Source organism: Triticum urartu, chromosome 5, assembly GCF_003073215.2.
Source record: "Triticum urartu cultivar G1812 chromosome 5, Tu2.1, whole genome shotgun sequence".
Classification (NCBI taxonomy): Eukaryota; Viridiplantae; Streptophyta; class Magnoliopsida; order Poales; family Poaceae; genus Triticum; species Triticum urartu.
The window spans coordinates 467,459,995-467,487,522 of record NC_053026.1 but is presented as its reverse complement, the minus strand read 5'-3'; the positions used below and the strand labels follow the sequence as shown (position 1 = coordinate 467,487,522).

General features: G+C 44.3%; 1 protein-coding gene across 1 annotated transcript; it reads right to left on the bottom strand.

Moving 5' to 3' along the window:
• Positions 1 to 1,120: 1,120 nt before the first annotated feature.
• Positions 1,121 to 18,847, bottom strand: LOC125556323 (LEAF RUST 10 DISEASE-RESISTANCE LOCUS RECEPTOR-LIKE PROTEIN KINASE-like 2.4). Its single transcript, XM_048719074.1, has 5 exons — positions 18,066 to 18,847; positions 17,800 to 17,921; positions 2,887 to 2,922; positions 1,634 to 2,711; positions 1,121 to 1,529 (listed from the first exon to the last, which is right to left on the bottom strand). Exons 1-5 carry the CDS (start codon positions 18,761 to 18,763, stop codon positions 1,487 to 1,489), a joined length of 1,977 nt encoding a protein of 658 aa, XP_048575031.1. The 5' UTR covers positions 18,764 to 18,847; the 3' UTR covers positions 1,121 to 1,486.
• Positions 18,848 to 27,528: the final 8,681 nt, after the last annotated feature.

The following is a 27,528-nucleotide window of genomic DNA, read 5'->3' as shown; positions in this document are numbered from 1 at the left end:
TAAGGTTTGGCTGACATTGCAACCGTAAGCTGGTTAATTACTAATACGTGATTTCAGTATGGAAGGCAGAGCGATGAATCAAATGTTGGCTGTTTATAATGCGGTGTGTGACGGATTAAGATCATCTATAACCGGACCTCTCAAACCCGTCTCAAACATCCAGGCAGATCGCCCGGTCATTGTCCGGTCACGATTTTTTGATCCAGGCGAGCCTCTTAAAAGGCCATCAAAAGTCCGGGGTGATCGGCACCTCCCATATCCAGCTTAAATATGAGGCAGAAATGGAGGCGCCCGGGCACGCCCGTCACGTGGCCTGACGAAGGGGCTCCACATGGAAATGCCCGGAAACCCGACGGTCCGACGGACGTCGCGTTCATCGCTGCGGTGTGAACGCCGCGTGGCGCCGCTCCGGCTCATCGCCCAAGTCAAAATCCGACTATTTAAGCCGGCCAGCGTCCTGCAACCCTAACTCATCCCCTTCCCCCTCTCCGCGTTGCCAGTCCGAACCCATCCACCTCCTCCCTCTCCTGCTCCAGCGCTCTGCCCATGCTCCTGCACTCCGTCATGGTCCGAAGCAAGATCACCTACTATGCCATGCTGACGCCGGAGCGTCGCTATGAGATCCAGTAGCAGATCCGGGCGACGGAAGCCGCGCGCGCCGCCCTTATCGCGGCCGGGCTGCCTCCGGACTTGCCGGAGCTGGAGAAGGAGGAGGAGCAGTCGGGGGAAAAGGAGGAGAGGAGATGGCTCCGATGGAGGTGGAGGAGGCAAAGGAGCCGGACCAGTAGGTGCCGCCCTTCAACATGGAGCAGGCGGAGGCAGAGTTCGTTGTCGCCTAGTCTGGCGAGATGGCGGAGTAGCAGGTCATTCTGGTGTCCATTCAGGATGATCCTATGTGAAGGCCAATCGGGTGTTCCTTCGGCGGGAGCAGGCGGAGTCCAACCCGCTCTTCGTCGAGCTCGACGCAGATAGAGGCGGAGGAGGCTGGAGCGGAGCAGCTGCAGCTGTAGTTGCCGCCCATGCTGCTGGAGTCGGGCACGGAGATTGTCGTGATCTCCGACGAGGAATAGTTAGGATCGACGTAGTACGTAGGTTCTATTTTCTTTTACATGTCTTTGTATAGATATAGGAATTGAGTATGAGATGTCCAATGCAACAAGTGAAATTCGAGATGTGCCCGGTCACTCCCTGCAAACGCGCTCGGATGCGTTCGTGGACATTTGAGGGACCGGATTTGCCATATGTGGCTTTAGATACTCTAACATTCTTAATATTAACTGAATGGACAGTCTTTTCTGTCACACGCAGAATGTCGATCGGCTATCACCTGAGCTTATTGGCCTTGAAACGCAACAGAGGATCAGTAACTAGTGGTCACTACTTAATAATATTTCTTCTTCTTGTTCTCCCTTGAGACTTGCGAAACAATATCCATGGCAACTCGCCATGCCTGAGGTACTTCATCTAAACCTTGGAACTGGCCTAGCTAGCTAGTTCTGCTATCGTTCTGTAGTTCATCCGAGTCATCCCTGTGCAGATGGAATTAGAAAGCGAGTTAAATCTAGTGCAAACCGCAAGTAGTTATCTGCAAAAGCAACATTTCAACATAAATAGAGAGTAATAGAAAACTCACTGTATAGGCGAGTAGATGAACTGCTTTGGTGGTATCTCGAGTTCATCTGCGCTTTTCTCAAACATTTCCAGAACCTTGCTCATCGTCGGGCGAGACGCCGGCGATATTTGTATGCACCACAACCCAATAGTGGCCATCTTCTTTGCGATCTCTTCAGGTCCATCAAATCCCAAGTCAAATGGTTGCAAGCTCCCAAATTGTGCGAGGTGACTGTGAGCCCAATCCGGGAAGTACACCTCACTTTCCCTCTCAACACTTGCTCGCAAGTTCTTCCTTCCTCCGACCATCTCCAAGAGCACCATCCCAAAGCTGTACACATCCGACTTTGTCGACACCACCCCGAACCGCCTCGAGAAGACCTCAGGCGCGATGAACCCGACCGTACCCCTCATGCCATCCATCGACAATAGGTAGCTCTCCTTGGGGTTGCACAACTTCGCCAGACCAAAATCGGCGATCTTTGGGACGAAGTCTTGGTCTAGGAGGATGTTTTGGGGCTTGATGTCAAAGTGTATGATTCGTGTGTTACACCCTCGGTGAAGATACTCCAATCCTCTCGCGATGCCCGTTGCGATCTCATATAGTGTCTCCCATCCAAGAGCTTGTTTCGAATTCTCGGTGTAGATGAATTTGTCCAGTGACCCATTAGGCATATAATCATAGATGAGAGCTCTCTTTGAACCCTCCAAACAGAAACCAAGCAGAGTGACAACATTGACGTGGGATGTCCTTCTAATGCTGATGACTTCATTTACAAATTCTTCTCCATTTCCGGTCGTGTCATGAAGGAACTTGACAGCGACATGGCGGCCATTCGGTAGGGTGCCCTTGTATACCATGCCATAGCCACCCTCCCCTAGCTTTTCACCAAATGATTTGGTTATTTTCTTGAGGTGTGAGAATTTGTACCTCTTGGGAGCTAGTGAGCCGTAGTTGCCCAATATTTCTTTGATGTTGTCCCTACGGTCGTTGTAGTCCTTTCCTGTCAATGACGGAAATGGAGATCTTCCACTTCTGTGAATCTTCAGAGCAATAGTGGAGCACGTCGTGACCAAAATAATTATTGCAACGGCCGAAACTGGAACAGAAAAAACGTGTGATTACTTTTTAAGCAAGTAATTATTTTGACAAGATATAAATTATTTTGTAATACTATGACAACTAGCATATATTTAAGGTAATCAGGGAAAAACACATCCTTTTTTTTCTCAACTTGTCGATTAGAAGGGGATGGAAGGGTTTGGAAGTGATACCAGCCACAATTATGCCCAACTTGCGACGCTTAGAAGCTGCAACAAGAAAACAAGTGGTTAATCACGGTTATTCTCAGTCGAACTGTGTATGAATATGTATGATACATTTTACAACAGATAAATGCTACTTTATCCATTTCATATTATATAATGTGCATTTAAGTTTTCTCAAATGTCGAACTTCATAAACATTGATCAAGTTTATAGAGAACAATATCTATATCTACAATACCAAATATATATTATATAAAAATATATTTCATGATGTCTGCAGGGAGGATCTTGCACCACAGGATTCACTGATGGCGTTGGTATCTATTTCTGGAGGCTCTATTACTCCCAGTATCATGGAGGCAGAGATTGCTAAAATTGCTCAGTACCAGCAACAGTGGACGTGGGAGGCTATACCGCATGGCAATGACGCTTTTCTCATGTCCTTTCCGAGTGAGGGGGTCTTACAGAGGGTGACGGGCTTCGCAGTATTTATCAAATCTCACAATGTCACTATCGAGTTTAAGCCATGGAATTCAGAGAAGATACCACATCGCTTCGAGCTAATTCCTATCTAGGTTCATGTGCATGGGGTGCCTCACGCTCTCCGACACTTCTTGGGGCTTTGGGCAGTCGGCTCGGTGATTGGTTCTACTCTCGATGTTGATCTTCTTTGTTTGCGCCGGAGAGGAATTGTTCGTATCCAGGTAGCGGTACTAAACCTTGATTCTTTCAAAAGCAGCACACTTGACTCTCTTTCTTCCGACGTGGTGGTTCAAAGGAAAGGTTATGAGTTCCGGTACAGTCTTGAAGAAGCGGACTTTCGCGTTGATAGTGACTTTGTACCTCGAGTCTAGTGAAGGAAATATGCCCTAGAGGCAATAATAAAGTTATTATTTATTCCCTTATATCATGATAAATGTTTATTATTCATGCTAGAATTGTATTAACCGGAAACATAATACATGTGTGAATACATAGTCAAACAGAGTGTCACTAGTATGCCTCTACTTGACTAGCTCGTTAATCGAAGATGGTTATGTTTCCTAACCATAAACAAAAGAGTTGTTATTTGATTAACGGGATCACATCATTAGGAGAATGATGTGATTGACATGACCCATTTCATTAGCTTAGCACCCGATCGTTTAGTATGTTGCTATTGCTTTCTTCATGACTTATACATGTTCCTATGACTATGAGATTATGCAACTCCCGTTTGCCGGAGGAACACTTTGTGTGCTACCAAACGTCACAACGTAACTGGGTGATTATAAAGGAGCTCTACAGGTGTCTCCAAAGGTACATGTTGGGTTGGCATATTTCGAGATTAGGATTTGTCACTCCGATCGTCGGAGAGGTATCTCTAGGCCCTCTCGGTAATGCACATCACATAAGCCTTGCAAGCATTGCAACTAATGAGTTAGTTGTGAGATGATGTATTACGGAACGAGTAAAGAGACTTGCGGGTAACGAGATTGAACTAGGTATTAAGATACTGACGATCGAATCTCGGGCAAGTAACATACCGATGACAAAGGGAACACCGTATGTTGTTATGCGGTCTGACCGATAAAGATCTTCGTAGAATATGTGGGAGCCAATGTGAGCATCCAGGTTCCGCTATTGGTTATTGACTGGAGACGTGTCTCGGTCATGTCTACATTGTTCTCGAACCCGTAGGGTCCGCATGCTTAAGGTTTCAATGACAGTTATATTATGAGTTTATGAGTTTTGATGTACCGAAGGAGTTCGGAGTCCCGGATGAGATCGGGGACATGACGAGGAGTCTCGAAATGGTCGAGACGTAAAAATCGATATATTGGACGACTATATTCGGACATCGGAAAGGTTCCGAGTGATTCGGGTATTTTTCGGAGTACCGGAGAGTTATGGGAATACGTATTGGGCCTTATTGGGCCATACAGGAAAGAAGAAAAAGGGCCTCAAGGGTGGCCGCACCCCTCCCCTTGGTCTGGTCCAAATTGGACTAGGGAAGGGGGGCGCCCCCTTCCTTCCTTCTCCTTTTCCCTTCCTCTTTTCCTATTCCATATGGGAGGTGGAATCCTACTAGGACTAGGGAGTCCTAATATGACTCCACACTTGGCGCGCCCCCTCCTAGGGCCGGCCTCCTCCTCCCTTGCTCCTTTATATACGGGGGCAGGGGGGCACCTCTAGACACAAGTTGATCCACGTGATCATATTCTTAGCCGTGTGCGGTGCCCCCTTCCACCATAGTCCTCAATAATATTATAGCGGTGCTTAGGCAAAGCCCTGCGACGGTAGTACATCAAGATCGTCACCACGCCGTCGTGCTGACGGAACTCTTCCCCGACACTTTGCTGGATCGGAGTCCGGGGATCGTCATCGAGCTGAACGTGTGCTAGAACTCGGAGGTGCCGTAGTTTCGGTGCTTGATCGGTCGGGCCGTGAAGACGTATGACTACATCAACCGCGTTGTGCTAACGCTTCCGATGTCGGTCTACAAGGGTACGTAGATCACACTCTCCCCTCTCGTTGCTATGCATCACCATGATCTTGCGTGTGCGTAGGAATTTTTTTAAAATTACTACGTTCCCAACAATGGTATCAGAGCCTAGGTTTTATGTGTTGATGTTATATGCACGAGTAGAACACAAGTGAGTTGTGGGCGATATAAGTCATACTGCTTACCAGCATATCATACTTTGATTCGGCGGCATTGTTGGACGAAGCGGCCCGGACCGACATTACGCGTACGCTTACGCGAGACCGGTTCTCCCGACGTGCTTTGCACAAAGGTGGCTAGCGGGTGACAGTTTCTCCAACTTTAGTTGAACCGAGTGTGGCTACACCCGGTCCTTGCGAAGGTTAAAACAGCACCAACTTGACAAACTATCATTGTGGTTTTGATGCGTAGGTAAGATTGGTTCTTGCTTAAGCCCGTAGCAACCACGTAAAACTTGCAACAACAAAATAGAGGACGTCTAACTTGTTTTTGCAGGGCATGTTGTGATGTGATATGGTCAAGACATGATGCTAAATTTTATTGTATGAGATGATCATGTTTTGTAACCGAGTTATCGGCAACTGGCAGGAGCCATATGGTTGTCGCTTTATTGTATGCAATGCAATCGCGCTGTAATGCTTTACTTTATCACTAAGCGGTAGCGATAGTCGTGGAAGCATAAGATTGGCGAGATGACAACGATGCTACGATGGAGATCAAGGTGTCGCGCCGGTGACGATGGTGATCACGATGGTGCTTCGAAGATGGAGATCACAAGCACAAGATGATGATGGCCATATCATATCACTTATATTGATTGCATGTGATGTTTATCTTTTATGCATCTTATCTTGCTTTGGTTGACGGTAGCATTATAAGATGATCTCTCACTAATTATCAAGAAGTGTTCTCCCTGAGTATGCACCGTTGTGAAAATTCTTCGTGCTGAGACACCACGTGATGATCGGGTGTGATAGGCTCTACGTTCAAATACAACGGGTGCAAAACAGTTGCACACGCGGAATACTCAGGTTACACTTGACGAGCCAAGCATATACAGATATGGCCTCGGAACACGGAGACCGAAAGGTCGAGCGTGAATCATACAGTAGATATGATCAACATAGTGATGTTCACCAATGAAACTACTCCATCTCACGTGATGATCGGACATGGTTTAGTTGATTTGGATCACGTGATCACTTAGAGGATTAGAGGGATGTCTATCTAAGTGGGAGTTCTTAAGTAATATGATTAAATTGAACTTAAATTTATCATGAACTTAGTCCTGGTAGTATTTTGCAAATTATGTTGTAGATCAATAGCTCACGTTGTTGCTTCCCTGTATTTATTTTGATATGTTCCTAGAGAAAATTGTGTTGAAAGATGTTAGTAGCAATGATGCGGATTGGATCCGTGATCTGAGGTTTATCCTCATTGCTGCACAGAAGAATTATGTCCTTGATGCACCGCTAGGTGACGGACCTATTGCAGGAGCAGATGCAGACGTTATGAACGTTTGGCTAGCTCAATATGATGACTACTTGATAGTTTAGTGCACCATGCTTAATGGCTTAGAATCGGGACTTCAAAGACGTTTTGAACGTCATGGAGCATATGAGATGTTCCAGGAGTTGAAGTTAATATTTCAAGCAAATACCCGAGTTGAGAGATATGAAGTCTCCAACAAGTTCTATAGCTAAAAGATGGAGGAGAATCGCTCAACTAGTGAGCATGTGCTCAGATTGTCTGAGTACTACAATCGCTTGAATCAAGTGGGAGTTAATCTTCCAGATAAGATAGTGATTGACAGAATTCTCTAGTCACCATCACCAAGTTAGTAGAACTTCGTGATGAACTATGATATGCAAGGGATAATGGAAACGATTCCCAAGCTCTTCGTAATGCGGAAATTGACGAAGGTAGAAATCGAGAAAAACATCAAGTGTTGATGGTAGACAAGACCACTAGTTTCAAGAAAAGGGCAGAGGGGAAGAAGGGGAACTTCAAGAAGAACAGCAAGCAAGTTGCTGCTCAAGTGAAGAAGCCCAAGTCTGGTCCTAAGCCTGAGACTAAGTGTTTCTACTGCAAAGGGACTGGTCACTGGAAGCGGAACTACCCCAAGTGATTGGCAGATAAGAAGGATGGCAAAGTGAACATAAGTATATTTGATATACATGTTATTGATGTGTACTTTACTAGTGTTTATAGCAACCCCTCAGTATTTGATACTAGTTCAGTTGCTAAGATTAGTAACTCGAAACGGGAGTTGCAGGATAAACAGAGACTAGTTAAGGGTGAAGTGATGATGTGTGTTGGAAGTGGTTCCAAGATTGATATGATCATTATCGCACACTCCCTATACTTTCGGGATTAGTGTTGAACCTGAATAAGTGTTATTTGGTGTTTGCGTTGAGCATGAATATGATTTGATCATGTTTATTGTAATACGGTTATTCATTTAAGTAAGAGAATAAATTGTTGTTCTGTTTACATGAATAAAACCTTATATGGTTACACACCCAATGAAAATAGTTCGTTGGATCTCGATCGTAGTGATACACATAATCATAATATTGAAACCAAAAGATGCAAAGTTAATAATGATAGTGCAACTTATTTGTGGCACTGCCGTTTAGGTCATATTGGTGTAAAGCGCATGAAGAAACTCCATGCTAATGGGTTTTTGGAATCACTTGATTATGAATCAGTTGATGCTTGCGAACCATGCCTCATGGGCAAGATGACTAAAACGCCGTTCTCCGGAACTATGGAGCGATCAACTGACTTATTGGAAATAATACATACTGATGTATGAGATCCGATGAGTGTTAAGGCTCGTGGCGGGTATCATTATTTTCTGACCTTCACAGATGATTTGAGCAGATATGGGTATATCTACTTAATGAAACACAAGTCTGAAATATTTGAAAAGTTCAAAGAATTTCAGAGTGAAGTGGAGAATCATCGTAACAAGAAAATAAAAGTTTCTACGATATGATCGCAGAGGTAAAATATTTGAGTTACGAGTCTGGCCTTTAGTTAAAACAATGTGAAATGGTTTCACTACTCACGCCACCTGGAACACCACAGCATAATGGTGTGTCCGAACATCATAACCGTACTTTATTAGATATGGTGCGATCTATGATGTCTCTTACCGATCTACCACTATCGTTTTGGGGTTATGCATTAAAGACAGCTGCATTCACGTTTAAAAGGGCACCATCTAAGTCCGTTGAGACGACACAATCTGAACTGTGGTTTGGCAAGAAACCAAAGTTGTCATTTCTTAAAGTTTGGGATTGTGATGCTTATATGAAAAAGTTTCATCCTGATAAGCTCAAACCCAAATCGGAGAAATATGTCTTCATAGGATACCCAAAGGAGACTATTGGGTACACCTTCTATCACAGATCCGAAGGCAAGACATTCGTTGCTAAGAATGGATCCTTTCTAGAGAAGGAGTTTCTCTTGAAAGAAGTGAGTGGGAGAAAAGTAGAACTTGATAAGGTAATTGTACCTTCTCCCTTATTGAAAAGTAGTTCATCACAAGAAATCTGTTTCTGTGACTACTACACCAATTAGTGAGGAAGACTAATGATGATGATCATGTAACTTCAGATCAAGTTAATACCGAATCTCGTAGGTAAACCAGAGTGAGATCCGCACCAAAGTGGTACGGTAATCCTGTTCTGGAAGTCATGTTACTAGACCATGACGAACTTGTGAACTATGAGGAAGCGATGATGAGCCTAGATTCCGCGAAATGTCTTGAGGCCATGAAATCTGAGATGAGATCCATGTATGAGAACAAAATATGGACTTTGATTGACTTGCCCAATGATCGGCGAGCCATTGAGATTAAATGGATCTTCAAGAGGAAGACGGACGCTGATAGTAGTGTTACTATCTACAAAGCTAGAATTGTCGCAAAAAGGTTTTCGACAAGTTCAAGGTGTTGACTATGATGAGAGTTTCTCACTCGTATCTATGCTTAAGTTTGTCCGAATCATGTTAGCAATTGCCGCATTTTATGAAATCCAACAAATGGATGTCAAAACTGCATTCCTGAATGGATTTCTGGAAGAAGAGTTGTATATGATGCAGCCGGAAGGTTTTGTCGATCCAAAAGGAGCTAACAAAGTGTGCAAGCTCCAGCGATCCATTTATTGGACTGGTGCAAGCCTCTCGGAGTTGGAATAAACTCTTTGATAGTATGATCAAAGCATATAGTTTTATACAGACTTGCGGTGAAGCCTGTATTTACAAGAAAGTGAGTGGGAGCACTACAACATTTCTGATAAGTATATGTGAATGACATATTGTTGATCGGAAATAATGTAGAATTATTCTCCAAAGCATAAAAGGGTGTTTTTAAAGAAGTTTTTCAAAGAAAGACCTCGGTGAAGCTGCTTACATATTAAGCATCAAAATCTATAGAGATAGATCAAGACGCTTGATAAGTTTTTTCAGTGAGTACATACCTTGACAATATTTTGAAGTAGTTCAAAAATGGAACAGTCAAAGAAAGAGTTCTTGGCTGTGTTACAAGGTATGAAATTGAGTAAGACTCAAAGCCCGACCATGGCAGAAGATAGAAAGAGAATGAAAGTCATTCCCTACGCCTCAGCCATAGGTTCTATAAAGTATGCCATGATGTGTACCAGATCTATTGTATACCCTACACTGTGTTAAGCAAGGGAGTACAATAGTGATCTAAGAGTAGATCACTGGACATTGGTCAAAATTATCCTTAGTGGAATAAGGAAATATTTCTCGATTATGGAGGTGACAAAAGGTTCGTCGTAAAAAGTTACGTCGATGCAAGTTTTGACACAAATCTGGATGACTCTAAGTCTCGATCTAGATACATATTGAAAGTGGGAGCAATTAGCTAGAGTAGCTCCGTGTAGAGCATTGTAGACATAGAATTCGCAAAATACTTACGGATCTGTATGTGACAGACCCGTTGACTAAAATTATCTCACAAGCAAAACATGATCACACCTTAGTACTCTTTGGGTGTTAATCACATAAATGATGTGAACTAGATTATTGACTCTAGTAAACCCTTTGGGTATAGGTCACATGACGATTTGAACTATGGGTGTTAATCACATGGTGATGTGAACTCTTAGTGTTGAATCACATGGCGATGTGAACTAGATTATTGACTCTAGTGCAAGTGGGAGACTGAAGGAAATATGCCCTAGAGGCAATAATAAAGTTATTATTTATTTCCTTATATCATGATAAATGTTTATTATTCATGCTAGAATTGTATTAACCGGAAACATAATACATGTGTGAATACATAGACAAACAGAGTGTCACTAGTATGCCTCTACTTGACTAGCTCGTTAATCGAAGATGGTTATGTTTCCTAACCATAAACAAAAGAGTTGTTATTTGATTAATGGGATCACATCATTAGGAGAATGATGTGATTGACATGACCCATTTCATTAGCTTAGCACACGATCGTTTAGTATGTTGCTATTGCTTTCTTCATGACTTATACATGTTCCTATGACTATGAGATTATGCAACTCCCGTTTGCCGGAGGAACACTTTGTGTGCTACCAAACGTCACAACGTAACTGGGTGATTATAAAGGAGCTCTACAGGTGTCTCCAAAGGTACATGTTGGGTTGGCGTATTTCGAGATTAGGATTTGTCACTCCGATTGTCGGAGAGGTATCTCTAGGCCCTCTCGGTAATGCACATCACATAAGCCTTGTAAGCATTGCAACTAATGAGTTAGTTGTGAGATGATGTATTACGGAATGAGTAAAGAGACTTGCCGGTAACGAGATTGAACTAGGTATTAAGATACTGACGATCGAATCTCGGGCAAGTAACATACCGATGACAAAGGGAACACCGTATGTTGTTATGCGGTCTGACCGATAAAGATCTTCGTAGAATATGTGGGAGCCAATATGAGCATCCAGGTTCCGCTATTGGTTATTGACTGGAAACGTGTCTCGGTCATGTCTACATTGTTCTCGAACCCGTAGGGTCCGCACGCTTAAGGTTTCAATGACAGTTATATTATGAGTTTATGAGTTTTGATGTATCGAAGGAGTTCGGAGTCCCGGATGAGATCGGGGACATGACGAGGAGTCTCGAAATGGTCGAGACGTAAAGATCGATATATTGGACGACTATATTCGGACATCGGAAAGGTTCCGAGTGATTCGGGTATTTTTCAGAGTACCGGAGAGTCACGGGAATACGTATTGGGCCTTATTGGGCCATACGGGAAAGAAGAAAAAGGGCCTCAAGGGTAGCCGCACCCCTCCCCTTGGTCTGGTCCGAATTGGACTAGGGAAGGGGGGCGCCCCCTTCCTTCCTTCTCCTTTTCCCTTCCTCTTTTCCTATTCCATATGGGAGGTGGAATCCTACTAGGACTAGGGAGTCCTAGTAGGACTCCACACTTGGCGCGCCCCCTCCTAGGGCCGGCCTCCTCCTCCCTTGTTCCTTTATATACGGGGGCAGGGGGGCACCTCTAGACACAAGTTGATCCACGCGATCATATTCTTAGCCGTGTGCGGTGCCCCCTTCCACCATAGTCCTCGATAATATTGTAGCGGTGCTTAGGCGAAGCCCTGCGACGGTAGTACATCAAGATCGTCACCACGCCGTCGTGCTGACGGAACTCTTCCCCGACACTTTGCTGGATCGGAGTCCGGGGATCGTCATCGAGCTGAACGTGTGCTAGAACTCGGAGGTGCCGTAGTTTCGGTGCTTGATCGGTCGGGCCGTGAAGACGTACGACTACATCAACCGCGTTGTGCTAACGCTTCCGCTGTCGGTCTACAAGGGTAGTAGATCACACTCTCCCCTCTCGTTGCTATGCATCACCATGATCTTGCGTGTGCGTAGGAATTTTTTTGAAATTAGTACGTTCCCAACATCTGGGAGCACGGCGATGATCCAGGGGGCGACATGGGGCATGACAGGGAGGACTCTGTGAGGAACAATGATACAAACAAGAGGTCCAAACCCAGTTCATCATCCAACAATTCCTCGGATCCTACTTCATCGGGTGGTGTGGTGCCTATGCAAATGACCTCCATCGTCACACCTACGAGCTCTCATCGAGGCTTACCCGCCATGGCTGCTCCATCACCATTAAGGGGGCCTTCTTCCTCGGGGTCGGATACTTCGTCTAGTGCTGCTTCTCCTACGACGTCAGAGCCACGACCCTCGACGCCGCCACCTTCGACTTGCTGGTCGCCACCGCCTAACCCCCATGTGGGGTCTTGCGGGCGCCCCGTGCCGGAGGGAACCGCTCCTTCGCCATCAACATCGCCCACTCCCGCTTCTCCGACTCGACGTGGTGGTGTGATATTCTCCCCATCCGTGCAAGCTAGCCAGGAGTCTGCCATGGCGGTGCTTCGCGCGTTATCTTCAACTCCTCCGTCACAGGGAGGGGTGCCGGCTCCCGGGCTTGAGGAGGCTGAGGAGCAGCCTTCTCTATCTTCTTCATCGCTGCAGCAGCCCACCACGCCTTGCGGAATCGAGGTGATGGGCTCCGAGACCGATGTCACTCCTTCACCGCTGAGGCGCAGCGAGCGTCATCAGGTAGGGGCTGACGGATCAGCAGCCACTGACGAGGACACTATGGTGAAGGCCATGCGTAGGACTGCTGCACGTAACCTCGACTTCGAAGGTACCCCCTCTCGTAAATCTTTTATGTCTTTTGATAATTCCAAAGTATCTTCAAATATTACTAGACTTGGGGTGTCACTAGGATGTAATGACAATGAGATAGATTTTTCGGTCAAGGCTCTAAAACAAGTGGAGTTCGACCGGCTTACGGTTGCTCCAAAGTTATCGAGCTTTGTCGACCCTCTACTGTCAGATGAGGAGGTGGAGGATGCTGATGCCAGCCATGAAGGCAAGCTCCTCTCTCATTTGATTAAAGACACGACTGAAGTAGACCTTGACGACACTGTACGTGACACTACGCCTTTTGAGCTTGTCGCGACGGTGCGCAAGAACAAGTCTAACTCAGCAAAGAAAAGAGGGCGCCCTTCTAAGAAAGTAAAGGTCTCTAAACATAAAGTTGGTTCAACATGAGAGGCGTGTTCTGGAATAGCAGAGGTCTTGGCGACTTGGCTAAACACAAACACATTGTCGATTGTGTAAAGGATCATTCATTGGACTTTGTGGCTATCGCTGAGTCGGGTAAACGTGATTTTCCAACACGAGATCTGGACCACTTTTCCTGTGGTTTTGAATACGAATGGCACGTCTTACCGCCGACAGGGAGGTCTGGGGGAATTTTTCTAGGTATTAACTCTACATACTTACAAATTTTGTCCACGTCTAAGGGGGAGTATCATATTAAATTCCACCTTCGAAATAAGTCCGACAACTTCATCAGGAGCCAGGTGGCTGTATATGGCGCCGCTCAAGAGGAATTTAAGTCTGCATTTCTAAAAGAATTAGTCAACACTTGTCGAGACAATCCCCATCCCATGTTAATCGGGGGGATTTTAATATCCTTCGATATCAACAAGAAAAAAACAATGACCGGTTTGACACTAGGTGGCCTTTCCTCTTTAATGCTGTTATTGACAGCCTGGATCTGAGGGAGATCACGATGTCTGGTCGTCAGTATACCTGGGCTAATAACCGATCGGTGCCAACCTTTGAAAAACTAGACCGGGTGCTAGTTACCACTGATTGGGAATATAAATATCCCCTAGCCTCGGTTCGGGCACTAGAAAGAATTGAGGCCTTATCGGATCACGCTCCATTGCTAACCGATTTTGGACAACCAATCCCATGTTCTAATCGTCATCAGTTTAAATTTGAACTGGGATGGCTCACTAGAGAGGGATTTCATGAGCTGGTTAAGAAGGTGTGGGCGCGCCAACCTCGCGGTAACACACCCATTCAACGATGGAATAATCGAATCCGCGCCTTGCGTCGATTCCTTCGAGGATGGGCCAAACATACTTCTGGTATTTACAAAAAAGAAAAAATGCGATTGTCTACCTTAATTGACACCCTTGATAAAATTGCGGAGGTGAGGCCTCTGTCTGCTGTTGAGATTGAACAAAAAAGTAGTCTTAACGAGCATATTGCCCGCTTACTACGCGAGGAAGAGATTAAATGGTACCAACGTAGTAAGGTGGACTCGCTGGTGCAAGGTGATGATAATACGAAATACTTTCAAATGCTAGCCAATGGCAGGCATAGAAAGAAGCGTATATTCGCCCTTGACCAGGAGGAAGGCCGAATAGAGGGGGAAGTACCACTTAGAAATTTTATTACTAAGTTTTACAAAGACCTTTTTGGGCCTTCAGCTAAAACTAATTTTCAGTTGGAAGAATCTGTTACTCATGACATTACTCAAGTAACAGAAGCGGAAAATGAATACCTAACCTCTCCGTTTTCTGAGGAGGAAATTCGAGCTGCTGTGTTTCAGATGGAACACAACAAGGCACCGAGACCGGATGGCTTTCCCGCAGAGTTCTATCAATTCTTTTGGGATGTGATTAAGGCAGACTTGGTTCAGTTGTTTAACCAACTGCATTCTGAGGACCTTGATATCTCTCGTTTAAACTTTGGGGAAATTATCCTATTGCCTAAGATTAAGGAGGCTAGTCGTATTCAACAATATCGACCGATTTGTCTCCTGAATGTAAGTTTTAAATTTTTTACGAAGATAGCGACTAATCGATTGAATGGTGTAGCTGATTATGTCGTAAAACCCACTCAAACAGCATTTATGCAAGGACGAAACATATTAGATGGAGTGGTCGTCCTGCACGAAACTGTACATGAACTGCATCGGAAAAAGTTGAACGGTGTCATTCTTAAAATTGATTTTGAGAAAGCCTACGACAAAGTTAAGTGGCCCTTCCTATTGCAAACCTTGCGCATGAAGGGGTTTTCACAAAAATGGTGTCGTTGGGTAGAGAGCTTTGTCTCTGGAGGTAGTGTGGCCATAAAAGTTAACGACGACGTTGGCAACTACTTTCAGACACGTAAGGGGCTTCGTCAAGGTGACCCCGCATCTCCCATTCTGTTTAACATAGTCGCTGACATGCTAGCTACCCTTGTTGAGCGGGCTAAGCTGGATGATCAAATTAGTGGAGTCATTCCACACTTGCTAGAAGATGGTCTATCCATTCTACAATATGCGGATGACACGATACTATTCTTGGATCATGATTTAGATAAGGCACGAAATTTCAAGCTGCTCTTATGTGCTTTCGAGGAACTTTCAGGCCTCAAAATTAATTTTCATAAAAGCGAACTTTTTTGCTTTGGCAATGCTGCAGAATCAGCACCCGAATATGCCGAGATTTTTGGATGCCAGCTTGGGCAGTTTCCGATTCGGTATCTGGGTATTCCCATACACTATCGGCGGTTAACTATCGCTGAGTGGAGGCATGTGGAAGAGAGACTTGAGAAACGATTAGCCAGTTGGAAGGCCAAACTCTTGTCTTATGGGGGCCGACTGATCTTGATCAATTCCGTCCTAAGCAACATGGTTTTATATATGTTGTCATTCTTCCACCTGCCGAAAGGGGTTCTACAGCGGCTAGATTACTTTAGATCCAGATTTTTTTGGCAGTGTGATAACGAAACAAAGAAATATCGACTTGCTAGGTGGAGCGTATTATGCAGACCTAAAAGTCAGGGGGGCCTGGGAATCCAAGACCTTGAGATTAAAAATATCTCTCTTCTCAGCAAGTGGGTTTATAAACTACTCATTGAGAATGGAGTATGGCAGAAAATCATTCGCAATAAGTATGTGGGATCCAATGCCATTTCTCAACTACATTGGAAACCTGGGGATTCACATTTTTGGAGTGGTGTCATGAAGGCCAAGAAATTCTTCTTTCAATTTGGGACCTTCTCGGTTAGGGACGGTTCTCAGGTTCGTTTCTGGGAAGATACCTGGCTAGGGAACAACTCACTAATGGTGCAATATCCGAGCTTGTACCGGATTGTTAGACATAAATTCGTCACGATCAAACAAGTCTTAGGACAAGAAAACCCCGATATTTCTTTTCGTAGGGATCTTTTGGGCACTCGCCTGACAGCATGGAATGAATTACTCACTCGTTTGGAGGACATTCAATTGTCAGATGAGCCGGACACTTTTCGATGGAATTTGCATCAGAATGGCAAATTTTCGGTCAAATCCATGTATGATGCAATGGTCCATTGTGATGTTCCAGTTGATAATAAAAAATTGTGAAAGCTAAAAATCCCTCTAAGAGTGAAGATATTCCTTTGGTTTCTAAACAAAGGAGTCATTCTAACTAGAGATAACCTCACGCGACGAAACTGGCACGGGTCCAAGACATGTGTCTTTTGCCAACATGACGAGACTATCAAACACTTATTTTTTTGAGTGCAAGTTCGCTCGGGCAGTTTGGGCCATGGTCCAAGTAGCTTACAATTTATACCCACCACGTAGTGCACGAAATATGTTCGGCAACTGGTTGCGGCGTATTGATAAACAATTTTCTGCACATATTTTTGCGGGAGCGGCGGCCTTATGCTGGGCAATGTGGCTTACCAGGAATGATGTGGTTTTTAACAATAAATGTGTCTCATCTCTTATGCAGGTTATCCATGTTTGTACACGATGGCTCCGTACGTGGTCTATCCTGCAGAAGCCAAAGGACAGGGACCTTTTTATGATGGCGTCTACATGGCTGGAGCGTACGGCCAGGGAGGTTTTCTACCCACATGGATGGCGGTGTGATTTACGGATAGGATCTACCGTTTCTTAGGATGGACACGTTTTATTGCTTGGCATTGTATCGAATTATTTTAGTTTTAGGGTGCTCTGGACTTTTTGGCTGTGTGCATCTAGCTATGCAGAGGCCGGGCTTTCTTTCAATCCGATTGTATCACCTTGATATATCTATTCAATGAAAAGTCCTTTATAAAAAAAATGATGAATTTAATGATATTGATCTGGTATCCTAGATGTCGATAACACTCTAAACTTGGTCAAAATTTCACTTTCAAAAACTGAACCTTTTTTTGAGGGAACCTTTCAAAAACTGAATCTAATATAGACTACTTCTGGGATACACTATATATTTTGTAACGGGTACTACATTATTTAGTTGCATGTACTTATTAATCAGTTATTGCAAAGCTTCTACGTTCTACGTTGACGTCACCACCAGTCAAGCAAGGGGCTCAGACGGGCTGGTTGTACGTTCTGCCGCTGTTTCAATTCATTCAGTGAATGAATTCCTTTCATTTCATGGGACCAGCAGCTTGCTGCTTTAATCACGAGGGCCGAGAATTTATGATCGCACCCGATCGGTCGATCGATCAAGACGAAGTGAGAGACCAGGACCTCACCTGATCTCACCTACTAGTGTACATCGCTTTCCCACCAACAATTCATTAATGAAGCTACTTCACATTTAACTCACCTCTTGAGGGGGGCGACGGCGCCGGCGCCACGATGATCCTGGTTGTGTTGGGCGGCATGTAGAAGGGCACCACCTCGAACCTCGTGTAGCATGTCAGCGAGTAGGCCCGCCCTCCTTTCGTCCTACGCATACAGAGTATGCATGCATGCATGCATGTCCGGCCGTGGTGTCAGTCCTCAACTCCTCATACGCCGCCGGCCGGCAGCAGGCAGCTACGACGTAGATGAACGCATGCGATTGAACTATATAATACTAGAGCTACTTACATGGGCAACGACGCGGCGATGCTCTGGAGGCAGAGGCGGCAGTCGGCGGGGGACAGGCCCGCCACGCACTGCGCGAACCCGTACAGGCTCTCGTCGGCGGTGATGTTGGTCTGCCCGAACGCGGCGAGCGGACGCGGCCGGCCGTTCGCTCCGGCCTCGGCGGCCGCGGGAGCGAGGCGGTCCATGAGCCGATTGAGCGCGGCGCCGTACCTGTCGGCCTCGCCGGCGCTGGTCATGTTGCCGTTGTAGAAGGAGAACCTCTGCACCGTGTCCGGCTCCGGCCGCGCGAGCTCCCTCCCGTCCGCCGCCGGGTCCGCGTACCGGAGCAGGCAGTTGTTGTACAGCATGCTGGCGGACGCAGCGCGCGGGCACGCCAGCGTCACGTTCCCGGCCGCCATGCGCAGGCACAGCCGGCACACCTCCGGCGGGCCGGCGTCCGCGTAGCACAAGGCCAGCCCGTACGGCGCGCCATCCTTCGCCTGCTGACTGCGGAACACGGTAGCGTCGCCGTCGCGGGAGCGGCTGGCGGCGGCGACCACGTCCCGGAGCACGCTGCGGAGGCTGGCCCCGTAGGTGCTCCCCGCGGTGTAGTTCGCCGGCGAGCACTGGTCCCAGACCTGCACCGTCTGCGCGAGCGCTCCCGGGGCGGCACAGACGGCGAGGAGCACGGCGACGGAGACGAGAGCGTGGGTGGCCATTGCTCTGCGCTCTGCTACTGAGAAAGATCGATCGAGACCAAAGCGAAGTCGACCTCTATGTGTGCGAGGAGTGAGTAGTAAAGTGGTCTTTGTTTATTTTGCCACAGACGACCTCTATGCGTGGGTCTCCCGGATGGGTCCACAAAGTGCGTCCATCATTTATTTTGTAACTAGTGCTATGATTGTGCGGTGTTCGGCGACGGTTGGTCGTCGCACTGGCGATGGTCTTGCGGAGTAAGAGATGGTCTTGTGTAGGGTGGGCATAAAAACCGGCGCCCGGGCCGAATGGCTTGCCTGTCCGCTTTGTTGAAGGGAGAGAGAGGATTGATAAAATAGTTGTTCGTTGTATTGCTTGAGTCTCGTGGGTATATATATAGAAGTACATGAATATTTTAGAGTACAAGGCAAGGTAGAATAATATCCTACGCTATCCTAGTTTTCTTAATAATCACGATACTCAACACCTCCCGCAGTCACAACAGTAGCGACGTAGACGATGAGACTGGAGAAGAATCCCGTAACATCCTAAAATTCTAAATTTTGAAATGTTATAATAATTAAAATATATGATTGTTGATTGATTGTTGAGTGATTGATTGAGTGAAATTTATTAGAATTTTAAACTTTTGAAGTTTTGTTGAGAGGGAATAAAAAGGACTTTCCAAAAAAAAAGTTTCTGTTTGAAAATATTTGAATTTGGAAATATTTCAAACTTCATGCCACTCAATGATCCTCATGATTTCTTCAATGAAAGAGAGTGGGAAGTAAAGAAAAATTTCATTTTGAAGTTGTCATTTAATTTATTTTTTCACTCAAAGTGGCATTTGAGTTTTATTCAAAAAAATTTCTGACAAAGAACACTTGAACAAAAGTGTTGAGAGGGAGTAACATGACACCCCAAAAATGTTGGAATAAAATTTCCATAGAGTTTTGAAAGTCATTTTGATTTTTGTTTGAATTTTATAAAAATTACTTTTCAAAAAGTATTTTATTTGCCCCTGGAAAATATCCCATTAAATTGGGCTTATTTTTCGTATCATTTTGATATATAACACTTCTATATTTTGTTTTCATTTTTTTTCTAAAATGATTTTTCTTCGCAGGTTATTCAAAAAAAGGAAAGGTACTGTTTTTTTGGGCCAAATCCGGCCCGATCCGAACCGAATCATCTCCTTCCTCTAGGCAAGATACTCACGATCTACAGCCACCACCGGAGCATCGCCGGAATCGCGGGATTCGCGAAATCCCTCGCCCCCTCCTCCAAGACGACCTCCTCCCCCTATAAATAGCCACATCGCGCATCCATTCCCCCACCTAGTCCCTCCTCTCCTCGCCCCACGTCGTCGAGCCGCCCCGCCGGAGTTCGCCGGAGCCGCTGCCGCCATTTGCTCCGCCCCACCCACCGCCGGCCCTTCTCGCCACCCACCGCCGCCACCAGCTGCTCCGCCCCACTCCGCCGCCCCCGCCCATCCCCTCGCCTCGCCCGAAGGACCACCGAAGCCACTCCGCCCGAGCCCTTCGCCGGAACAGCTACAGTAATCCCGACCGGCCTTTTTTTCGTTCTATTTTTAAAATAGAATAGTTTCAATCTTGTAAAATCCGCAGTTAATTATCTACGAGGTATTTTTGAGTGATTCCAACTGCCTTGGATCACAAATTTTATGAAGTTTCTGTTAGTTCAATTGTATTTCATATTTGAGCAGTTTAAATTTGTGTTTGTATGAATTTTCTCAAATCACTAGATTAGAGCTATTTTGAGTTAGGAATATTATTTTTGACCGATTCTTTTTGCTACTGGTTACTTATTAGACTAGCTACGCAGTAGTGTTTAGTTTGCATGTTAGTGAGTTAGTTAGATTAGCTTTTTATTGTAAACAGTACTGTTTACTCTGTTTTTAGTACTGTTTGTAGTTTAATTATTATTAATTAGTTTCTTTTGCTAGTTTTCGCCAGTGTGTCATATATTCTATTGTTTAACAGTAGGTGATTTCTAGGATTATTAGACTTAGTATTCTTGAGGTTCTAGGTGTTGTTTGTTGTATGACTAGTTGCTAGCAATAGGAATAGTGTTAGAGGTTCTAGGTACTGTTAGAATTTTATTATAGGAAAAATACTTTATGTTACATAGCGAATAATTATTTTTTACCTTGTGTTAAGTATTTTTTGTTTTAGGATTTTTACTTGTTGTTAGGTAGAGTTGTTGTGGTGTAGATTAGCCCTATAAGTTTATTTGAGTGATTTGGAGTTTTATTTGGTTTTTACCTTCGATCCTATTTCGATTTCGTTGTTATTTTGATTGTCATGATTGAGTGCTAGAATGATTGCTTATGTGAATACTATGCTTGCTTGTATAGATTTCATCGGAGAGTGACGACTAGTTTATCAAGTTTTTAAGAGCGATAATATCTTCACCAACTGGCCAGGCAAGTTCACTTTGACCATGTTTTCCATACCTATGTTTATTTGCATGTAGTATCACCCTTTTAACAGTCTCTCCAGTAGTGTTATTGAATCTTGTAGTTGAGTAGAATGCATGAGGTAGGAACCATCTCCCTGTTACCAAACCCGAGACGTTATATATTTTTAATGCTGCGCTATTGTAGACATGGTTTGGTATGAGTGCATGAGAGTGGTGTGAAGAAGGAGGACTCTACGTCAATGGCGACAACTTCATGATGGCACCGGCAAGGACTGCATCTTCAGGACTCCTCAAGATTTTCGAGACTCGAGACAAGAATTCAATACACACTACTGGGTGAAGGACGGTTGACGGGCACCCTCGAGAAACCAATAGTTGGCCGGGATGCATGGAGAAGCGCCATGACATCTTGCGGAAAGCTTCACCCAGACTCAAAGAGACGGAAGGATACTTCATCCCCGGAAGCTTACCTATGCAATCGCAAGTCACCATGGGCTCTGGCTTGGTTGACCTTAGTGGTGACTCTGGCTGGGACGGTGCTAGCAGATGTAGAACTACGGTAGGATTGGATGAGCACCGGACAGTGGTCAGAGGAACTCTTTGGAAGACCATGTTTCGGTCATCTTGTTCTCAAACACCTGGAGTGCGAGAATGTAAAGATAGGGATCGAATCTTGCGGGTAAAGTGTACAAACCTCTGCAGAGGGTTAAAACCTAATCGATTAGCCGTGTCTCCGGTTACGGACAATTTGAGCCTCTGGACTTGGATCTATCTTGGAACTCTCAACACCGGACTGCTAAATTAATTGTGGGCAACTTATGATGATTTGGGCTATGAGACATCGGTTGGCGGAACCATGTCATGATAGAAAACTCCGTAGTACAGACTCCGGATAATTCCTTTGATGTAGGGACAATAAAACCAGCTTTTACGCAAACAAAACTCAGATACAGAGCCACAAAGCCATACTACATATAGTATAGTTTATCATCTGTTTTCTCTTATGGTGATCTTGCCGGTACATTCAATGTACTGACCTACACGGCTGCAACGTCTCATGTTGCAGATATGTTTCTTCCGACGAGTAAGAGTTACGTCATAGGGTTACGGTCTACACTCAACCTGCCGATGGCGTTGATGGGACTCCACACCCGATTGTTTGTTTCCGCTGAGACTTATGAGGTATATATTAGTTTTACGTTATTTATACATGTGATTGCACTTTGATATATACATTGATGTACTGTGTGTGCCAGCATACCGATCCAGGGATGGCACAGATACACAGAGGCTTGACCGTCTGAGGTCGGGTCGCTACAGATATGGTATAAGAGCACATGTTGACTGTAGGACGTGACCCTAGAAATCGGAAAGCTCCTAGGACAGGAAATCTCTAAAACTTTATTTTCAAAAGAATCCATTACTTCTCATCTTTTCTGATTTTATCAAATATCTTCTCTTACCTCAAATAGTTAGAATATACCCCTTTTCCCTTTTGACCACACGGAGGATCAACTGAAGCCGCTCTAAGAAGGACAAGATATCGGATAACCGATGACCATTTCATAGTAAATAGGATTTCACCATGCATTAAAATAGTTGAAGCTACACCAGTTGAAGACTCCGGAGACTCGAAGAATCTGAAGACTCTAAAGATTTATTTGACTTTTAGAAGACCAAACCCATGTTATATACTTACGTTAGACCTAACGATTTGTGAACTGTCATCTGTTTGATGTTTTTCCGACAACCACAAATAAAACCCATTTTCAAAACTATTGCTTGTATTGTGTGTATCCCTCCCCACCTCTCTCTTATCTCACCCTAAAACCCTTGGACCCAGTAGATGATGAATGAAGTTGAACTGGTATTCTCTGGACTGAAAACCCAGCCGGAGGCAGAGCTATGGATTCAGAACATGGAGAATCACTTCGGGAGAAATTTGGTTTCAAGGAAGAATGAAGTATCGTATGCTCTTCAGTACTTTGGAGGAAGTGCTGCAACATGGTGGCATATGCATCAAGCTATACAGGGATGGAATGGAGCAAGGACTTGGGAAGAATTCAAGAAGACTCTGACAAGATCACGTCTTATCCAGAAGCACCATGATACCCCAAGAAATAAACCTTGTGCCTGCAAAATTTGCGGAGAAATAGGACACACCCAGGAGAAACACAAGGATGGATGCCCTCATTGTAAGGAGAAACACCCAGCTGAGGAATGCACAACTAGTCAGGTGACTTGTTTCTTGTGTGAAGGAACCACCCACTACCCAGCTCAGTGTCACATTTACCCCACAGTGCAACAAACTATTCAGAAGCAGGAAGAAGGAATGAAAGAAGCCCTCCGAGAAGTTATGAAAGAACATATGATTAAGGAAAGTGTTGAAGACCCTGATGGAGAAAGCCTCAACAGATTTTACTCCAATGCCTGTTATTCATGTGGAGAAGAAGGACATTTTTCACAGTATTGCACCAAGGAAAGAAAAGAGTATCTGGGATACTTCCCGACAGAAGCAGTGGAGTTTGATCCACAGGGAATAGGACGTTTGATCAGAACGAAGAAAACCAAGAAGAGAAAACAAAGACACCCTCAGAGCAACCCAATTTCTGCAACGAGGGACAAGAGTCATATTACCTGTTTTGAATGTAAGGACGTCGGGCATTATGCCAATGATTGTCTCGAAAGGAAGCAAGGTACTCAAGGAGCAGGCACCATCACCAAGAAGCCTCGAGACATGCTGGAAGTTATTTGTTTCCGATGCAAGGAAGCAGGACATTTTGCTAGGGATTTTTCAAATCATGAGAAAGCTAGAGCTGAGTAGTGGAGATGTTGATATCAGTAATAAGGGTAGTAAGGAAAACACTTTTTCGTGAGAATGCGGGGTTGAGTTATGTAATAGATTACTCAGAGATTGTAAAAATTCATGACTCAATAAAGTTGATATGTCATATGCTGAAAGGCTTTAAGGAGTTGTTATGTTTTATCTTGGAAAGTAATATTCTGGGTGAACATGGAAGAAAATGAGTTGTGATGCATAAACTGGATGTTGGAAATTGAGTTTGAAGTTTTGTTTGAATGATATGAATGTGTACCCAAGGAGATGTGTATCTTATGCTGAGCACCATTTTTGTTTTACAACTGCAGATGACGACCCTTTATGAGTCTTTCCTTAAGGGCCCGGAAACGATCATGACCCTGACAAGTGATCATGACTACCCGAAGATCCTGAAGGACATGATGAAGCATATTCACCTTGAAGGAGATGCAATCTACAAAGGCTACCCCTTCATGCAAAAGGGAGTGGAACTTTGGTATGTGGAGGTACACCTCCACCGTATGAAAGGAGTTTGCCCAAAGACGATGGGGCAATATTTTTTCATCTCACGTGTACCACAAGCAACTTTCTTCGACGCTGTTCGTGAAGCAGCCATGGAAGCCATACGCCAGATCGGAGAAATACTTGAAGCAAGACTCCGTTATACTCAGGAATACCTAAGAGAAGTGCATGCAGAGATGATGGAGGTGAAGCTCAAGGCCACCACGATGAAATAGAGGATTGAAGATTTCAAGGAGCATGTCGCCCAATTCCAGTGGGACTGAAGGATCCTCAAGGAGGAAAAATGAATAAAGTGGGAAGTAATGCTTGACCATACCAAACCATGTGGATGGCGGCATTTGTAATAAAGTATTTTTTTGGAATTTGGATTTATGAAAAATGGTTAAGGAGGTAATAAAAGATTTGATATGAAAATAATATGATTTATGGATGAACTAGTGCATTTCATTTAAGTGTGGTATTACTGCGTAAAGTCACAGAATCAATGAAGAAAAAAAGGGCGTTGTTCATGACGGTCCATAGAAAGGAGCCGGACGAAATACGTTGGAGTTTGATTATGATAGTTACCCCAAGAGTATGACAAAATGAAGTACTATTGGATTTAAAGGAGGTTTAATGTTGGAATATGGAACAACGGTAACTCCACAGATGAGTTAACACTATGCAAGCACTGAAGTGGACGCATAACCCACAGGCCCAGGATTTGACAACGGCACAAGCACAATCTTGTTGAAGGAAGAATTCTGGAAGAAGCTGTGAATTGATCAGCAGACATTACATAGGATGTTACATAAACCCCGAGATTGTGAAGAATGATAGATGTTTTGTTCAGCTTGCAGAATCAATGGATTTACCCGAACCTAGTTCGAGGATAAGAGAAATGTCTGCAAAGCTTGTGAGGATGCCCGACTGTTAGAAATACGAGATTCGCTAAACCTTATACAGGGTAATGATCTGGGTGCGGAATGAATTGATCACCATACCGACTTAATCTTATCATTCACTCTTGATATTTGGAATGGTAAATCTGAGAGACTTACCCATAGTAAAGTGACGACGCTCGTTGAAGCCTTTCTTAAGCCTTAGAATGGTATGATGATAAACCCATGTACATGGCAGCTGTTGCCAATCGTAGATTATACTATGAGAATGAAGCCAATGCCCTTTTTTTGCAGAAACCATTAATGGTAGGCCACCATGAGTATTTCGATAGTTGTCTAGAATGGACGCAGACCTATCAGCTAAGATCCAGTCTCGGACGAACTTCATCTTTGACGAAGCGACCAAAGATTTTGAGGAAAACGCTATGCTTCTGACAGAAGAGCGTTAATGAAGGAGCTATTGTCAGATATGTGAAGAGATAGATATTGTCGGCACTCTGGAGGAAGTATCTGAGTTTATTGGAACTGTAACCTTGCTTTTAAGTGTGGTAGCACCCCTGACCCTTCCGGCCAAAATATTTGCTAGAAGACTCCCAACCCCTAACCTTTTCTTGCTAGCCTCTTCGAATCTCGAGGACAAGATTCATTTTAAGTGTGGTAGTTTGTAACATCCCAAAATTCTAAATTTTGGAATGTTATAATAATTAAAATATATGATTGTTGATTGATTGTTGAGTGATTGATTGAGTGAAATTTATTAGAATTTTAAACTTTTGAAGTTTTGTTGAGAGGGAATAAAAAGGACTTTCCAAAAAAAAGTTTCTGTTTGAAAATATTTGAATTTGGAAATATTTCAAACTTCATGCCACTCAATGATCCTCATGATTTCTTCAATGAAAGAGAGTGGGAAGTAAAGAAAAATTTCATTTTGAAGTTGTCATTTAATTTATTTTTTTAACTCAAAGTGGCATTTGAGTTTTATTCAAAAACTTTTTTGACAAAGAACACTTGAACAAAAGTGTTGAGAGGGAGTAACATGACACCCCAAAAATGTTGGAATAAATTTTCCATAGAGTTTTGAAAGTCATTTTTATTTTTGTTTGAATTTTAAAAAAACGACTTTTCAAAAAGTATTTTATTTGCCCCTGGAAAATATCCCATTAAATTGGGCTTTTTTCTGATCATTTTGATATATAATACGCCTATATTTTGTTTTCATTTTATTTTCTAAAATGATTTTTCTTCGTGGCTTATTCAAAAAAACGGAAGGTACTGTTTTTTTTGGGCCAAATCCGGCCCGATCCGAACCGAATCATCTCCTTCCTCTAGGCAAGATACTCACGATCTACAGCCACCGCCGGAGCATCGCCGGAATCGCGGGATTCGCGAAATCCCTCGCCCCCTCCTCCAAGACGACCTCCTCCCCCTATAAATAGCCACATCGCGCATCCATTCCCCCACCTAGTCCCTCCTCTCCTCGCCCCACGTCGCCGAGCCGCCCCGCCGGAGTTCGCCGGAGCTGCCGCCGCCATTTGCTCCGCCCCACCCACCGCCGGCCCTCCCCGCCACCCATCGCTGCCACCAGCTACCCCGCCCCGCTCCGCCGCCCCCGCCCATCCCGTCGCCTCACCCGGAGGACCACCAGAGGCACTCCGCCCGAGCCCCTCGCCGGAACAGCTACAGTAATCCCGACCTGCCTTTTTTCGTTATGTTTTTAAAACAGAATAGTTTCAATCTTGTAAAATCCGCAGTAATTTTCTACGAGGTATTTTTGAGTGATTCCAACTGCCTTGGATCACAAATTTTATGAAGTTTCTGTTAGTTCAATTGTATTTCATGTTTGAGCAGTTTAAATTTGTGTTTGTATGAATTTTATCAAGTCACTAGATTTGAGCTATTTTGAGTTAGGAATATTATTTTTGACCGATTCTTTTTGCTACTGGTTACTTATTAGACTAGCTAAGCAGTAGTGTTTAGTTTGCATGTTAGTGAGTTAGTTAGATTAGCTTTTTATTGTAAACAGTACTGTTTACTCTGTTTTTAGTACTGTTTGTAGTTTAATTATTATTAATTAGTTTCTTTTGCTAGTTTTTGCCAGTGTGTCATATATTCTATTGTTTAACAG

Excerpts from the sequence above, each read along its gene's own strand:
- LOC125556323 (XM_048719074.1), bottom strand. The coding sequence starts at position 18,763 with ATGGCCACCCACGCTCTCGTCTCCGTCGCCGTGCTCCTCGCCGTCTGT. Across the intron at positions 2,712-2,886 it reads GTTGGGCATAATTGTGGCTG|TTTCGGCCGTTGCAATAATT; the intron begins GTATCACTTCCA and ends TTTCTGTTCCAG. Across the intron at positions 1,530-1,633 it reads TTCATCTACTCGCCTATACA|GGATGACTCGGATGAACTAC; the intron begins GTGAGTTTTCTA and ends CCATCTGCACAG.